At 33.7% G+C, this 19,236-nt stretch overlaps 1 protein-coding gene across 2 annotated transcripts in view; it reads left to right on the top strand.

Annotated features, from left to right (window-relative positions):
• LOC149782530 (fatty acid synthase-like) overlaps positions 1-19,236 on the top strand; it is a 207,642-nt gene that overhangs the window by 122,858 nt on the left and 65,548 nt on the right. For both annotated transcript variants that reach the window (XM_089933967.1, XM_089933968.1), the window contains exons 24-25: positions 2,597-2,746; positions 9,226-9,429. In XM_089933967.1, coding sequence (XP_089790093.1) covers positions 2,597-2,746; positions 9,226-9,429 — 354 coding nt within the window. The remainder of the gene's footprint in view (positions 1-2,596; positions 2,747-9,225; positions 9,430-19,236) is intronic.

Below are 19,236 nucleotides of genomic sequence, written 5' to 3' on the forward strand. Positions count from 1 at the left end.
GTGCTGATTTAACTTGTCATGCGGAATACAGGCCTAGACTAATACTGCCACTCAGACTTGGCACTTGGGGAAACAAGCTTGGTAAACTGCACCATGTTATTAGGGCACTAAAGAGAGGTAGAAGGTAAAGTATGACATGTTATAGAGGCAGCAAGGAATGATGAGTTAACATATTAATCCTCATACAGGGGCCCCTAGTGGCCGAGTGGTCTAAAGCACTCTCTGTTATGGATCACTGCCATCTCACTGTCTGCGTGGGTTTGAGTCCAGGATTCAGCCAATGTGGGTATGTGAGAAAGCATGCCAGTAGCTTTTCGTGGGTTGGTGGTTCTTACGGGGGTTTTCCCGGGTTCTTCCTCCACCATTAATACTGGCCGCCATGCATAGCCTATCGTGTGCTGAAAAATGGCATTAAATCCCACAACAACGACAATAATCCTCATACAACTAGAGGTGACATGTGTCAAAGATGTTGATTTCAGTAGAGCTCTAAAAAGGTGGAGCAGGAAGAAAGAGAGACAAATGTTGAAGTTTAGATAAATGTTGACCTATGACCATTTCTTCCTCCCCCTTCTTTTTTCTTTGATAATGTGTGTGTGTGTGTGTCTTCCTTAGGATAAAATACTGTCATCATCTCTCCTTAAAATTGTACATGGGGAATTTGTAATTTCTCTTTTATGCAGAGATATTTAACCAGTGAATGAAGAAACTGATGGAATAAATGAAATTAGCATAGAATGAGCAATAGGGCAGATTTCAATCTGCTTAAGTTTATCATCTTGCTTAAGTTTTAAAAAAATTGTAGAATAGAACTGGGTGTAGTTAGTAGTTTCCATTCTTCACTAACAAATACAAGTACCTGTGGCTGCAGCAGTCTTTTGCATCTGCAGGAAGTAAAATGTGATTATTTTGGTATTCAGCCTTTTTCCAATGCCTGGATTTGTTCTAGATGAGATTTTCCTTGCACAAGGAAATTGCATTATTTCTTCTGTTTTGAAGATAACATTGTAATGTCTTCCAAGTGTAACTGAGACAATGAATTGGTAACAAGATGTTTTCAAATCATTCTTGTTTACAAAACAAAGGGAGTTAAATGGAGCTACAATTAAATCGTGTAAAATGTTGGATAAAACTCACTGCAACCAACAGGTAGTCTGTTTGAATCTGTTTGAAAGTATTGTTGTTATCTTCTCATTAATGAGAATTGCATATAAATATATGATAACTATATTTCTATCTGTCGTCTGCATGCTGGAAATAGGACCAAATGTCTACATGAAAGGTAACCATGTACTTTCCAAAGATGGACAGACCATCAACTTCACATGTATATCGATATGTATTGTATGACAGGTTGCATGGACAGACCATCAACTTCACATGTATATTGATATGTATTGTATGACAGGTTGCATATCGAGAATCATATCGATGCATGGCACAGATGTATCGTTTCACCCCTACATTTAACACTTCTAGACCATGTTAAAGCTTATCTTCTGGACTTGTCAAAACCAAATGAATGATTGCTCTGGAGTCTGTGGTATTCAGTATTACATCAGTCCCTCTCATCACCTTGTGTCACAGTGTGTCAGCACTCACCTTGTGTCACAGTGTGTCAGTACTCACCTTGTGTCACAGTGTGTCAGCACATGATACATTTAGAACAAAATATCTGAAGCCTAGGCCCAAACTAAGAACTGTATTTTTTTACCATCCTCCAAGACTTATTTTTGGATGTGATGAAATAAAACTTCACAATTTGACTTCACCTAAAATCCCCATTTGATTATGTGTTGCTAATTTTCAAGGTAGTTGGTTGGGGTGTTGTCAGTTAGTAGAGAACTTGTGAAAACTAGAGAATAAAATACTGTTTTGGGGTGAAATTCTTTTGTATAGTTTTCAAGACAAAAATGCTTTTTGTAAATAATTACTTTGAGAGGAAACCAGTTATCATGGAAGGATAATAGTAGCAGCAAATCTGGAACCAAAAAGACACATTTTCTAATGTTGTCAGTAATCAGTTACATAAGTGGGTTATTTTTGTTGTTGTTGTCCAAACTTACAAGTCTACAAATATATGACTTCCAGTGTGTTTTTGGGAAATGATGTCCGATTAGAGCCATTAAAATTTCACAGACTATGAAATGGATAAGTTTATTAAAAAATTGTTTTACTCCAAATTTTGCTTTTTAGCCACCTTTACCAGCAAATTGTTCGCAGATGTAAATAGATGTATTTTCTTTGATTGTTGGACTGTCTCTTGTGAGAAAAAGTATCATTGATCAAAAGTGATTAAAAAGAAAGCAGAGATATTAATTAGAAGGAAAAAACATAGCTGGATAGAAATATCTCTATAGTTTGAAGGCAGTTTGTATGATCCAGTTTTGTTTTAATATCTAATAATAATGATTTACATGTAAACTTTAAAGTTGAAGGTGATGATCGAATGTAAAATACATGTTTGTTTTATCCTTTTTTTTAATTTAAAAATGTATATGTATATATATAACCATCATGTTTTGGTGTCCCATAAAATGCACCTCCCTCCCCAAAAATAATGAGACTACATTGTATTAAGATGGATTTTAAACAGGAGGTAGATGTCTGGTGGAGATCCCCATCCCTATAGAGTGGAAGGATGATGACCTTGAGGTTTTAGTGCCTTATTTTCTAGCGGCTCATATCCTGTGTGACGTGGCTCGGGCAGAGGATGGACAGACTGTCCTTGTCTTCCCGCCAATTGGTGAGAATTATAGAATCCATATTGCTGTTAGGCCTGGGATAGGTACATTATAGAATCCATATTGCTATTTGGTCTGGGATAGGTACATTATAGAATCCATATTACTGTTAGGTCTGGGATAGGTGCATTATAGAATCCATATTGCTGTTAGGTCTGGATTAGGTACATTATAGAATCCATATTGCTGTTAGGTCTGGGATAGGTACATTATAGAATCCATATTGCTGTTAGGTCTGGTATAGGTACATTATATAATCCATATTGCTGTTAGGTCTGGGATAGGTACATTATAGAATCTATGTTGCTGTTAGGTCTGGGATAGGTACATTATAGAATCTATGTTGCTGTTAGGTCTGGGATAGGTACATTATAGAATCTATGTTGCTGTTATGTCTGGGATAGATACATTATAGAATCTATGTTGCTGTTAGGTCTGGGATAGGTACATTATAGAATCTATGTTGCTGTTAGGTCTGGGATAGGTACATTATAGAATCCATATTGCTGTTAGGTCTGGGATAGGTACATTATAGAATCCATATTGCTGTTATGTCTGGGATAGGTACATTATAGAATCCATGTTGCTGTTAGGTCTGGGATAGGTACATTATAGAATCCATATTGCTGTTATGTCTGGGATAGGTACATTATAGAATCCATATTGCTGTTATGTCTGGGATAGGTACATTGCTGTTATGTCTGGGATAGGTACATTATAGAATCTATGTTGCTGTTAGGTCTGGGATAGGTACATTATAGAATCCATATTGCTGTTATGTCTGGGATAGGTACATTATAGAATCCATATTGCTGTTAGGTCTGGGATAGGTACATTATAGAATCCATATTGCTGTTATGTCTGGGATAGGTGCATTATAGAATCCATATTGCTGTTATGTCTGGGATAGGTAAATTCCATCAAGCATGCTATACCTCAGTATGATTCATTTTCTTGCTACAAAATTTAGATGTAAAACAGAAAATTACTTGATGAAACATCTTTACAGATGTTTCCATAATAAAGATTTTTGTCTGCTATTCTTTTAGAATGACATTTTTCAAACTTTCTTTTGAACTGGTACCATATAGTTATTAATGATTGTGGACACTGTTTAAAAAGTTGTTTGAGATTTGAATACCCATTAACATAATATAGTTCATACCTCGGTTAACTGTCATGCCAAACAGTTGTACAATGGTCATTGGGGAAGTGTAGCATCCAGCTCCTTCCATGTAACCAATAATTTAGGTGTTATTTATTATATACAGTTTTACATAGATCAGAAAAAGTGTGTTTGCAGTCAACTAACTGTCTGTTTTTCATTGCCAACCGCAGCACTTTTTCCCCAGGGTAAAAAAATAAAAAAATGTAAAAAAATTTAAAATTTAAAAACAAAATTGATTTGTGCTTCTAATTGAGCTGTTTTAGCCCAGTACTTGAACTACTAAATTATATATTTTTATCATTATAGATATATATGTTTAAGAAACCCCACAAAATACTACTTACCTACCCAGTGCAATAGGAAACATATATATTTATTGTTGCCTAGACAAGTTAAATCATAAGTTGGGTCTGTGTCTCTTGGGGATACATTTAACACCAATGTGTTATTGTCAAGTCCATGTTCTGTAGGTTTAAAGAAACTTTCAAAGATGTGTGAACATTATGAATTTGAGGATGATACCTTTAATACACAAATATTGGTGTGGATGGTCTTTCTGTTATCTTCTTTCAAATTACCATCTTTTCCCTCTGTACTTTGTAAAGGCCATTCACTTACATATGTCAGCAGTTAGAAGTATGTGGGCTATATTTATCAGAGGGTGAAGACATTATAGATTTTTGTGTATTCAAACTATTGTTTCTATGTAAATTTAGAAATTGTTCTTTGAATATCAAAATTATATTATCCAGATCTTATACTGCACAATGTACATTGTTCCTCTGTTTAAAATTTTTAGCGAATGTATGAAAAGAAAACTAGTTATTGGTTATAATAACAGTCTTCGTTTTCTGTTTAGCCTTACAAGATAGAACAGTTCCTCTACCATTTTTGTAAACTATTATGTATTCAGTTTTGAAGTAATGAGCAAGTATGTTTTTGGCTATGGAAAGAATATCAGAGAGGAAGTATTATCTTTTGAAATCTTTATGGAACTAGGATATTGGTTTAAAGTTTTAGATTATAGATGGATGGAACAAGTTACTCTTTAAACATTTTACATAATTTTATTCTTAACAGTGTCAAACACATTATGTAGCATTTGATGTATATGTATATTTGTTGATAAGTTACCTATGATCTTTTATTTTGAAAATACTATGTTTTATATTTTAATTTATATGTATGGACAATATAGTCTGAAAAAAGAATTCTTGTTTTTGTTGTTGTTGTTGTAGGGTTTAACACCATTTTTCAGCACACAATAGGCTATACATGGCAGCCAGTATTAATGGTGGAGGAAGAACCTGGGAAAACCACGGAAAGAACCACCAACCCTCGAGAAGCTACTGTCAAGCTTTCTCGCATACCCACATTGGCCGAATCCGAGACTCGAACAAGAATTCTTGTCTTATCACTTCATATATACTCACTTATGAGATGAATTCAACTGCAAACTGCACAGACCTAGATCTGCTGTCACATAATGACCATCAGAACAGGGTCTTTGCATTTTGTAATGAGTAATTAGTAGGACATACACCCTCATCTGCATTATACTATGGCCGATCAGGATGTGTGTTGTTTGCATTTGGACTTGACTTAAAAATGATTATACACAGTATCCATTGTGATCAGTTATGCAGCTACTGTCTGTGTCCCTAATAAGCCAGTTCAAATTCTGCAGCTACTGTGTCCCCAATAAACCAGTTCAAATTCTACAGCTACCTTCTGTGTCCCCAATAAACCAGTTCAAATTCTACAGCTACTGTCTGTGTCCCCAATAAACCAGTTCAAATTCTACAGCTACTGTGTCCCCAATAAACCAGTTCAAATTCTACAGCTACTGTGTTCCCAATAAACACATTCAAATTCTACAGCACTGTGTCCCCAATAAACACATTCAAATTCTACAGCACTGTGTCCCCAATAAACACATTCAAATTCTACAGCTACCGTGTCCCCAATAAACCAATTCAAATTCATATATGCTCATTGAGATCAAGTAGTTTATTGAAAGGACTATATTTAACAGATGGCAGTACTACAGTAACTATCCTTTTTGTCTGTCTGCATTGGCAGGTAAAAATTAAAGCACTTAGCCCATATGAAATAATTAGGCCTATTACACCTGGAACTTGAGCAGACTCCAAGCAGAATCTGCTTAAAATCTTAGAAGTCTATTTAACATGCAGGCAGACATAGAAATTTGGAGAAGTTAAGGGTGAATCTAGAGTCCTTCTTACTGTAAGATGGACTTTTGTCAGAATTTCTGCTAAATTATAACACATCTTTGTGGGTAATTTTGGACTTGGTTTATTTTCCAACAAGCAAACCAGATTTTTGCTTTTAATTCCTGACATCATGTGTTTGTATCTTTCATACATACTGTTTTAACTTAAATCATGAAATGTGGCAAGGCAATGCAGCTTGATGGGCACTGCACCCATGGCACAAAAGTAGGTCACTGACCCCATATTTCAGGCTTCACCAGTTTCAGCTCTTACGATTATTTCTTGAGGAGTGTTTAGGTTACAGTAGATAAACTAGATGATTATATCCGTCTTTACTATTTCTACACCCTTAAAAGCAAAGAAGGTTACATAACCTACATTGCACATTTTTCCAGCCTAGAATAAGTTTTGTGTTTTTATCAGGAACTATGTTAACAATTTTTACATACCATGTACTAGAGATGCATGGTATTACTGGTATACTGGCTTACCATTTTTCCAGTGGTACATACCACTACTTTTTCACTGTACCAGTATGTTGGTGGTTTCCATCAGGAAGGAGTTTGTGGAAATTCCTGAGGAACTTTATGACTTTAATGATGTTTACAACATGTGTTCATTATTCCTGACAAAAATGTTTACAGATGGTTGTGTGTCACAAATTAATGGCGAATATTACAAATATGATTAAGTTATGATTCTTTAATCACATGTTTGACACGTGTCACTTGTATGATCATGGTGGCATAATGGAATGATGAGTTTCCCTGCTATTGTGTAGCTCGAAAATTGTAGGCTTCACTATCAGTACTTCCTGTCTTCATCAATAAGTCCACTAATGTCAGCAAGATAAATTTACAGCATCAACTTTACTATAAGCTAAATCATCCACTTTAGTTACAGCTTCTTGATTACAACTTGTACAACAATCAACATACACATAGCAAATCCATCTACTATAAAGGTACTAATCATTTAAGTTTCAGGGAGGTGGGACTGATTATCTTCTGATAATTGGATGCATCTCTGGTAATGCTATACACACCCTTACAGCCAATGATGATCACTGCGACCTAAATTTTGTAATATTACTAACATACTATGGTGCTTTGTGACTGTGCCAAGCTTAGTAAAAGGCACTTATTAGAGATATTGTTTAAAGATTAAGTGCTGTAATGAACAGCAGTTATTATAGATAAAACAAAAGCAATTACCTGCATCATTGTTCTCACCTTTAAAGGTAACAGTACAAGATTTTTAAATAAGAAAACAATTGCCCTTTTAAAATGAGATCATCAAAACTTTTTGGCATGATTTTAATTAGTAAAAGTTGCTTTGTTTAGAAGTTGGTCGCAAGTTTGTTTAATTGGAGATTATTGCGACCCCAAATGGCTGAGTGGTCTAAAAAAGCGTTCAATTTTGCAGATCACTGCTATTTCACCTCTGACCCCATGGGTTCAAGTCTTGTGCTTTAATAGCCAATTAGGGTATGTGAGAAAGTTTGCCATTAACTTCCCATGGGTTGGTGCTTCTTACTTTGGCTTTCCTGGATTCTTCCTTCACCAGTGATGCTGGCTGCCATGTGTAGCCTATCATGTGCTGAAAAATGGCTTTAAACGAGAAAAGCAGCCACCAATGACTTCAGAGATTATAAATACTATATAGAAAACATGATATAACACATTTTGTTAGAATATCTTCAAATTGACTTGCAATCTACATATGTTAAAACATAAGTATAGCATGAACTTGGGACGGTGTTGTTGTAGCTCAGTTGGTAGTGCAATCAGAGGGTTACAGGTTCGATACCCATTCATGCCAGCCTAGTTTGTCTGCCTTGATGTGTCCTTATAAAAGGCACTTAGCTCCATTTCCTTGGCAAGATACAGCCTGTAATGTATTAAGAGTGCTGCTAAATCTAACAAACAAACGAAAGAAAATTAAATAAACACATGCCAAAGTGAATAAGGTCAGAAAATACATTGTTTGATGCATGATAATGTCAGTAGCCAGAAGCAAGATGTATAACATGGTTGTATCAACATTAACTTTTCTGCAGTATTAAAGTATAATTCCAAGCTCCTCCCATTGATGCCTCAATTAAAAAGTTACCCAAATTTAACAAATATTTCTCATTTTATTGGAGATTTGATCAAACATACACTTAGCAAACTGCACCTTGGATGTTTGATGTATCTAATTAAAAAATGTTGGGAAGCCATTTAAAATGTGAACTTCTTTGATTCAAATATAGAATATTAAATATCAGGTGGAAGTTCAAGATCACAATTACTTTAGTATCCATGTACATGTCCGCATGTATGTACATCCATACTTATAGTTAAGGTCAATGTTAAAGTGACTTAGATTAAGCTTCATATTAAAGTTATTTAGAATATGCTCAGTATTAAAGTTATTTGGATTAGGATCAGTATTAAAGTTACTTAGATTAAGCTCAGTATTAAAGAGTTTTAGATTAAGCTCAGTATTAAAGTTATTTGGATTAAGTTCAGTATTAAAGTTATTTGGATTAATTTCAGTATTAAAAGTTATTTAGGTTAAGCTCAGTATTAAAGTTATTTGGATTAATTTCAGTATTAAAGTTTTTTAGGTTAAGCTCAGTATTAAAGTTATTTGGATTAAGTTCAGTATTAAAGTTATTTAGATTAGGCTCAGTATTAAAAGTTATTTAGATTAATCTCAGTATTAAGTTATTTAGATTAAGCTCAGTATTAAAAGTTATTTAGATTAAGCTCAGTATTAAAAGTTACTTAGATAAGCTCAGTATTAAAGATACTTAGATTAAGCTCAGTATTAAAGTTATTTGGATTAATTTCAGTAATAAAGTTATTTAGATTAAGCTCATTATTAAAGTTATTTAGATTAAGCTCCATAATAAAGTTATATGATACGTAGCTAAATAAAATCATGCTTGACAAATTTTGGTCTCTTGTATAGATTTTCTTGAATCACATTTTGAAACTTCAACTTTTTGGGTCTGCTGTGGGGGCATACTTATTTTCAGACATTTATTCTTTAGACAGAATTTGCTTTTATATAGCAATCAGTGTTGTTTCAGATACGACAGCAGTATACCTGATTTCCCTAGCCTACCAACTGGGCTGTAGTGTTTTTACCAGCACATGGGATTTGGAGATCCGACAGCTTCTGGACAGTATCTTTCCTTTTGTACGAGTCTTACCAGGAGAGAGGCTTGAACAGCACATCAAGCAGCTGACCCAGGGACATGGAGTTGATATTTGTGTCCGCTGCACAGGTGGAGGTAACTCTCAGCCCTTAGAAAATGGGAAATAAATTTTGTTAGTATCAGTAAAATTGAGCAAGCCTGGTTATTTATTTCATCATTTTTCCCTCTCAAGGATGTATTTGATCGATTTTATGTATAGTCAGTTTTATATTTATGTTAAATAAATTGTATGTTAATTGTTTGGACTGTTCACTGGAGTCAAATAATTTTAGTTTTTATATTCTATTTAGGGGTGGGAAATTTATCTATTTCATATTTCCATCATGTGTTTTTCTTTTTGTCAAAGCTGCATGATAACACCTTGTATGTTTTAAAATGACATTGTATTCATCCACATGAAAATTTGTGGAAACTACCATATATTTCAGTCGGTATTAAAAATAATATTAATAATAGATTCATATATATATATATATATATATATATATATATATATATATATATATATATATATATATATATATATAGGGTCTGTAGGGGACCTTGAAAAGCTTTGAAAAATGAATTGGTCATTCAAGGCCTTTAAAATTCAAAATATTGTCTGGGTAACTTGAAAAGCCTTGATTTTCTTGAAACCAAAAGGAATTAATAGTTTTCATTTAACAGAAATAAATAAAAAGAAAAGGGGAAAGAAATGACAAAAAAAATATCTTGCTCAATGTGTGCTGGAACGGAAATTTGTCCACAATTGGCCACTGTGCAGTCATACATTTTGAACTTTCGATTGTATGAAGCCCGGATGTAGCAGTGGTTTAAATTTGAATCATTCGCTTCGACATGGCTGGCTGTTGATTCCAATTTTGGTGGCTAGATGAAGAAAAATATAAAGTTTTGATTATGAGATGTTTCTCAGAGAACTTTACAAAATGCAAATTAGGCCAGGAGGATATTGATTTGTGTGCAGTGGGAGAGAGTGCTCCACATTCACATGCAGCTATATAAAAAACAAGCTCTTGTAATGGTGCTTAATAAAGGCAAAACAAGAACCCTTCAGCATGAAATCATTTTTGACGAAAGAATTACGTCTGTGAATACAGAGATTCAAGTTTTAAAATAGAAACTGTGTATAGTCCTTATTATGAAATTAGTTCATTCAGGTTCTGTTTTGGGATTGAGTCGAAATAGGACATACGATAATTGCAATAAACACAATAAGTCAAAAAATATAAACTAAGCTAAGCTGAGAGAAATAATAATATATCTAATATGAAATAGTTTAAAATATCCATACACTGCTTTTAAATAAACAATAATATAAAAAACATTTTTTGTTTATGGGGATGAGGGGAGAAGAAAGGAAGATACTGATAAAGACATTGAGACAATGACAGCTGCTGATGATGACTGTGCATTGAAAGCAAAGATCCATAAGAAAATGTCCTTTAACATGACATAAAAATAATTGAGAAAAGTGAAAAGGACAAAATCGCTGAATTTGGAGCTTAATGACAAGCTATAAGAACTGAAAAATTCACTCTAAAATATTTTGGACTTTTGTAAATAGTGTAATGTAAACAAAGCAAACTGAACTTTGTTCATTGACTACATTAGGATGTTTAATTTTAATTGGAAAGATATCAATGATCGTACTATTGACATCATGTTTTATTTTGTTTTAAAAAATAAATTTGCAAGAAATGTTCCTCATATGGAGCAATAACTTGTGTTTACATACAGTTTATGTATCCTTTAAAATTATTGTAATAATGGACCTTGAAAAACCTTGCAAATTTTTCATGAAATATGCTACTAACCCTGTATATAGATTTATCTGCCTACATTGAACTTAAAATGCAGACTAAGTGATATATATTTTTTCATTTTTAATTTCTTCTGTTGTTGTTGTGGATTTCAACTTAGCGGACATAAGTGTATTCAATTGAATCATTGGATCCTTTATTTTGGTGGAAATATTCAGCCAGTGCAAGCGTGGACATTCAATCTTATCACTAAGTTGAAATTTATGTTTATTATAACGTGTGTGCTGCCATATGTAAGTTAAATACATACTGTGATAATATAGAGATGTTCCCACATGGTACAGTAATCTGGGTCAGCCACCGTATGCAATTTAATTTACATGATTGGATTGACCAAAATTTTTTATAGGAATAGATAGAGGGAAAGTCAGATAAACATTACAATTTGTAACAATACAACAATAACAGATTGATTTTAATATGCACCGATAACATTAAGTACCATGATAATACAGCATTCCAGGCTACTGTAATCAACCCTTAAAGATACGATGCAATGCTTGTTGCTTGGAAAGTTTTTAGCAAATTTAAAATTGCTGCATCTTTATCTTACCTTAGACTATTTTGGCATTACTGTCTTAGTCTGTTTTGGTGTTGCCATCTTGGTGGTCTATTTTGTTAATATTGTCTTAGCTGTTTTTGTTGTATTGATTGTGGATTCACATCTTTACTTGCTTCAACACTAAATTAAAAAAAAGGGCAAAGATTTCAAATAATATGCAATACATTCCATGCCATTTACTAGTGATGGGAATTGATTACTTGCAAAAAAAATACATGTATCCACATTTATTGCTGAAAAAAAAGAGTGGTTTGGCATGTTAGCCTTTAAAAACAAAAATAATAATCATTTTAATTATGTAACCTGAGATTCTTTGTAAAGTTAAGAGATCAGTGATGCTTGCATTTTTGCAAATTCTGATGCAATAGGTAAAAAATAGCAAGATTAGTATCATGGACGCCATATTTTCTTTTCAATTAGACAAACAAAAGAAATCCAATTTAAGTACTGTACTGTTTAATATCATCAACATATGACATGCATGAACATTAATCTTTTTAATATGGTGCACAAATTTACACCAAAAGAAGGGCATATACCTTCAGGGTTTTCAAGGTCTATAAAGTTGTTAATCAGTGGCCATCATGTGATGTCATGAATCACTATCTCATATCTCAAAGTAGCATACAGCAGCAATTTCAGACAAACACATGGTAATATGGCAGGCCGGTACAATTATTTAAATTATAAAATACTCTACTTAAAGAAAATGGATAAAGTAATATAGCTTTTCATCAGTATACTGAAGCAGTAATGAATCTGATTGATTGCTTTGTAGATTTTCTTGCTGCATAACAACCTATACGCATGGATGTTATGTTTTCCTCTTACATGGCATTAACACTATTCATAAACCTATTCTTCTGATTGAATGCACTATAATAATTATGTACACAGTTATTCTAAGATCCATTTTTGAGTCATTAAATATTTTTCAGATTTTATTGTTCTTTCAATGATTTTAAACATGACTTCATTTTCATGTTTAATAATAATAATAATTAAAACCATTAATTCTTTTCTTCTAAATTCAACTAATGTTAATGGGTTAGTTTGCTTTGCTGTATTGAAAATGGTTAAATAATTTTTATCATTAAAATGTAATATATTCTTGTAATTCACTTCCAGAAAATTACAACTGAATCATACAAAGATAACATTAGAAAAACAACAACAATAATAAGAGATTATTATTATCATTATTATTATGATTATTATCATATATCTATAAGGATTAAACAATGCATAGAAGCAGAAACACCCATACCATTGTTTCACGACAATTATGACATCATACGCTATTTAGTTTGCCAAACAACCCCATTCCCATGAAAAAAAAGACGTAATCGACAGAAAAACTTATGCAGTGTTCAGGGCCTATGAAACAAGAGCCAAAATATGTTCTCATCTTTTTTAAATTTATTGTGTGTGTGTGTGATTTGGATTTTTTTAACGTAGCTTTAACAATTTTGCAGTCATATTGCTACGATGTCTGCAGTGTGGCAGTTTCTAGTAATGTCTAGCACTGGGGCATCATGCCGCAGACATGTAGCATGATGTCCCACCCAGTCGCATTATCCTAATACCAGGCCGACCAGTCCTAACACTAACCTCTTGATGCTGAGCACCAAGCGAGGTAGCTGTTAGTACCATTTCTGTGAGTCTTTGGTATGACTCGGCCGGAGATTGAACCCACGACCTCCCACATCTGATGCGGATGCTCTAACCACTAGGCTACCGGAGCGGTGAATTTATTGTAATAAAAAAAGAAATAAACTTACCTTCAATCCTTCCAATAATCCCTTCTGTAATCCCAAAACTCGGCAACCTTGCAGACACCAAGTCTCCGACTTTGTAATTTTCGAGTGCCTTTCTTGACTGAACAACATTTAGGAGGTTACAAACATTTCTGGTAATAGGATTATCATATGCATAATACAAACAAGTTATGAGATTGATGAATCCACTCCTTTATAACGCAAGTTTTCACAGACCAGTTTGCTTTCAATGGACCACTTTCAAATTTATTATTGTGGCATGTACAAGATTGATTGATGAATCGACTGCTGTGATTGGATAATTCCATGCTCTGCAACCAATGGAAGAATGCGAAAGAAATATTTCCCAGAACTTCCACAACTTAAATATTTTTAAAATTAAAAAGCAGTAAGAAGTAGGTAAGCACCTGCTACAAGCATTACGTAGGGTCCTTCACTTATTGAAATTTTGTTCAATAAGATAAAATTATCTCCCAGATTCCAATCATCCATAGACCGGAAGTGCCATATAAGGCCAAACAAAAGTTCCTGGTTGGCCGACTGTTGCCGTTTAAGCTACCAACTCTAGCACATTTTCCTGTGGTTAAAAAAATTAAATAAAAATATTAAAAATAAGAATAACAATTCCTGACAGAACTTGAAATGCTTAGTACATACATACATACATACATACACACACACACACACACACACACACACACACACAGAGGGGGGGGCATGTGTGGCCGAGTGCTCTAAAGTGCTCTCTGTTATGGATCACTGCCGTCTCACCTCTGTCTGCGTGGATTTGAGTCTTGGATTTGGCCAATATTGGTATGTGAGAAAGCTTGCCAGTAGCTTCTTGTGGGTTGGTGGTTCTTTCCGGGGGTTTCTGGGTTCTTCCTCCACCATTAATACTGTCCGCCATGTATAGATTATCGTGTGCTGCAAAATGGCATTAAACCCCACAAGAACAACATTATATATATATATATATATATATATATATATATATAGACACACACACGCACACACACACACCCTTATTTTAAAACCAGGGCAAATACACATGGGGTGGGGTGGTCTCCTAAACATATATACAAAGGAGGCTTTAACGAAGCACTGACATTATCAGTATTTTAAGACAAGCAAGGTCAAGAAGCAGAATTAACTTATAAATGCATTTGAAGAAAAGAAATAAATTGGAGAAGATGCTATTGAAGTTCAGAGATACCTCCTCCATTGATAAACGTGCCATGTATTTGCAGTTGGCAAACTGTTTGTATACAGAGGAAATATAAAGGGAAGAGTTCATCTTCAGGTGTTAGAATTTAGATGATTAAATTAAAATCTTTATCAACTACAAGTACATTAACACAAGCTTGTGTTTTTCACTTGATCATTTACCACTCACAATTTAGCTACAATTTAACTATTGACATATATTTTCACTTGATCACTGTAAGGATAGATGTGGCTTTGCAAAGCTTATATGAGGATTACAAATGTTGCCTTTTTACTTGGAAAATGTATTTTACAGTACCTTGTTTGTCTGTGTTTCATGAATACTTGAATTGTATATGAACTAATTGCAAATAAAATAGATTTACACCACTTTATACTCAAAATGAAAACATTGTTCAAATTTATGTCATCAGTAACTTTGGAGGTCATTTTTCATGTTATTTAAACATCAAAAGCCAACTTTCTTTGTAAAGTTTAATATTTTTAAAATCCCCAAATGGATTATGTGTTTCAGAGACGGAATCAGTGTTGTACAAGCAGAGTAAAACAGACTCAAGTATTTGGTATATTCTTCCTAAATCATTTTGAAAGGGATTAAACTTCCATGTGCTATTATCAGCTGTCATATTAAAAGTAATAATTAAAAATAGTGCAATGCCAATCATCCATGCAATTTTTTCAGACTCGGTTGTATATTTATAATTATCATTCTCATGATAAATGTGACAAATGAACAGTGTAAGATTTTTAGAAGACATTTTTACACTAATAATGTAATAGTTTATTATTCTTCTAAACTGGTACTTTAAATTATTATTCCTGTAACTAATCCACAAATGTGCTGAAAAATTGCGTTAAACCCTACAACAACAAGAAGAAATTTTAAGAAAGATGTCATGTGACCCCATCAATACTTTACTTTAGAATCAGTTGTTAGAAAATATGTTTACATTTGTCCGGTGTGTACAGGGCATTAGAATTGGGACCACTGTGTTTCACTGATACGATTGTATGGAGTGATTAAAAGTGTATGAATGGTAAGAATTTTTCTAACTTGGGGATTCCAGCATGTATATAGGTTTTGGTTCTTTCTCATATTTTTATCTTCATGTAAATAAGACGTGAAACCAAAATCTGTGATGCCTGAACTAAGATGGTACACTGTAAAACCCATATCAATCAATCAACATTAATTAAGTCAATTTTTTAATTCAAATCCTAGACTTGTTTGTTGTTTTGGTAATGACGAACCTTATTCATTTTAACAATACGTTCAGAATAAATATAGAGAAATTTCAAAGGGCACAGTTGAAACAGACCATGTCAGTGTTCTAGCTAAAATTTTCTAAGTCTACATTTCTGAGCTATGTCCAAGCTAAAAAATGACTAAGTTCTGATTTCTGAGGTTTTTCCAAGCCAAAAAGTTCTCATGTCCAAGGCTTTGCCAATGTATTTCCTAGGTTTTTTTTTAATGTAAGAGATAATGTCCGAGGTTTGCTTATAAAACCTTGGATAATATATCAGCATTGTCTAAGGTTTCCCAGGTTTTCCTAGAAAAACCATGGATAAACCTCGGACGTCCAAGCTTTTAGGTAAAATATTCCAAGTATAACCTTGGAAAATGTACAGCTGGGCAGCCGCCATGTACAGCCTATTCTTATGTTGAAAAATGGCATTAAACCCTTCAACAACAACAGCATTTTCATCTCTCCAGCACTGACCGTTCTAGTAGTTTGAGCATCATGTTGGATGCTGGAGGTTGCAGGTTCAAACCCGAGGCAAGTCATACCAAAGACTTACAAAAATGGTATTTACTACTGCCTCGCTTGGCGCTCAGCATTAAGAGGTTAGTGTTAGTACTGGTCGGCCTGGTGTCAGGATAATGTGACTGGGTGGGACATCATGTTTCATGTTTGTGGCATGATGCTGAATGCTAGACATCAGTTTAAACTGCCACGCTGCAGTGTTCTTGGCGATATGACTGAAAATTTTTTAAAGCATTACAAATCCAAATCACATACACCAACACTGATGAAAGGTCAAGGTTATTTAAAAATGTTTTTGTAGTTTTTCATTAAAATTGCTCTGCATGGTATTAGGACCCTACAAGAGATAGTGGCCTTTATTTGACCATAAAATCAGGAGGTTCTGCTGTTTCATATCCACCCACACCAAAACTGCCTACCCTTCTGCACATTGAGATTCTCATGTGAGATCTAACTCTGGTTAGTCTCATGTGCATTTTAACATTCAAATTAGGTAGAACTCACATGAGCAAAAACGACAAAAAAACAACTATAGTATTTAGTTTTTATTAAATACATACAACTTTTACACGAATTAAACAGAATAAGATCATAAGCATATTCGAGTGCAATTATTGATCTTTTAATAAAGACATCTAGTGCATGTATGTATGTATGTACTTGTTATATTTAATGCATCACTTTCATTCTATGAACTTTAAGGTCATAATGAAAGATACTGCTAGAAATTTGCTTCACATGAAGACCATTTTTCACTGTTCCAAGATATTCAAAGCAAACAAAATGTGTAATTGACATTCCTGCTTCTGAATTTCATCATGTATGCCCATTCATATGCCAGTCTGCAACAATATTTTCACTTGGAGATTGTTCTCTTTGAATCAATGCACTTCCTGTTGACCACTGAATTTAAGTTAGCAGGCTCTGTTTTGACTGTTGAAAAATGAAACTTGAAACGGAAATGAAAAAGTTGGTAGATGTTTTTTCTGATCACAGCATTTTAGACATTCTGTAAGGAAAGAACATTTGTTAATAACGTTGAAATATAAAATAGAATAAAAATTCACATGTATAAATGTAGCAGCTTCTGCGTGAATTTTACATCAAACAGTTCCAGGAAAATAGATGGGTTCTTGAATGTTAAACCACTTGCCCTAGATTCATTCTATTATGTTACTACACACATAGCAGACCAGCCTAAATAAATGGCACCAGATATCATAAAAATAACCAAAGAAAAAAACAAGACACAAAAATATGGGATGTATCAATGTGATTGATGGATGTTATATGACTGAAAAATGTTAGGTAAGGATGATTTTGTTAAACTTTAAAATGCGTTGCACTGGAACAGTGTTATGGAATGAACCATAGCAGGTTGCAGATAATACAATAATAATCATTTGTGGACTTTACAACTATTCACGAAAGTTACTATAGACATGTACACTAGTTGAAGTGAGTGTTAAATACAAATAATCAATTTCTTTTGTCTCTTCTTGTCCTTACTACTAATCCACATGAATTTAGCCGATTTGTAAAAAAAATTTTTTTTAACTACATGTACATTTTTCATACAGTTTTTCTGGAATATTGGCATGTAATATATACTCTTTTTATGCTCAGATTACGCTTTTTGCCACTTATATTGGTAATAATTATGCTTACAGCTCTTTTCAGGGTTGGGATGTGTGAACCTACCACAAAGCAGTTCAGGTTCACATTTAATACATTTTCCTTTTGATCGTGTACCCTGGTAACCAATTGTTAGGACTGATGGGTACCCAGTAGAAATTTCCCAAAATTTTGACATCTCTACTTCTAGAACAGTCCTCAGGAAGATTTCTCCCAAAATGTTTGGGATACATTTTTCCAAAATATGTACATTTGCAATATATAAAGAAATTCAAAATCTGGTTTCCAGTTTTTATATTTTTAAAACAAAAATGTATTGGGGGTCAAATTTTAGAGTCTGAAATGCATATGTATCTTTTGTATTACATCAAAAACTTTGAAGCATCTTATACATACCCTCTACTGGAGTCGGAATTTCCTCTGGCATGGCAATGGGGTTTTGTCTGACTTCTTCCTGTTGCTGTTGATGTTTTGCACTTCTTTCAAATGATTGGTAACTTTGTAGTGTTGATTCAAATTTTGTGACATTCAAGAAGTTTAATCTGTTAAAAGATCAGAGATTAGTATAATTGAACTTTTTTTTAATCTTATACAGAACAGAAAGAATGCACTGAAATGGGGAACAGGTTTGGTTGGCAAAAGAGTCCTAGTCTCTTTTGAAAAACTGTAATCCTTATCCAATTAAATCTTTTTTTTTAAATCTACCAATCAAAAGACTTGACAGACAGGGCAAATGTCTTTTGGAATGAAATCATGAATTAAGCTACTGCATTTGGTTCTCAATCATGTATGCTGATCTTGCTCCACCCAATCAGCAATAAAATAATATGAAGAACATTTATGTTTGTCCAAATTCAGATAGGATTTAAAATTCTGAGTGGCTTGGTTACTAGCTGTTTCAGTTGGTAATGCAAGTGCTCCTTACTAAGGCACCTGCAGAATTATTGGGGAGGGAGGAAGCAGACATGGTTGGACAGTTGAATTGTGGAAGGCATAAATAAGTATTAGATGATTGTGTGGTGTAGATATAACTTTTAGCAACATGAGGTTGAATGATATCTTTTTAGTAAAATCTGAAGCAAAACCTTGGCTTATTT

This window comes from Sinohyriopsis cumingii, chromosome 15, assembly GCF_028554795.1.
Source record: "Sinohyriopsis cumingii isolate HCF-2022 chromosome 15, ASM2855479v2, whole genome shotgun sequence".
Taxonomy (NCBI): domain Eukaryota; kingdom Metazoa; phylum Mollusca; class Bivalvia; order Unionida; family Unionidae; genus Sinohyriopsis; species Sinohyriopsis cumingii.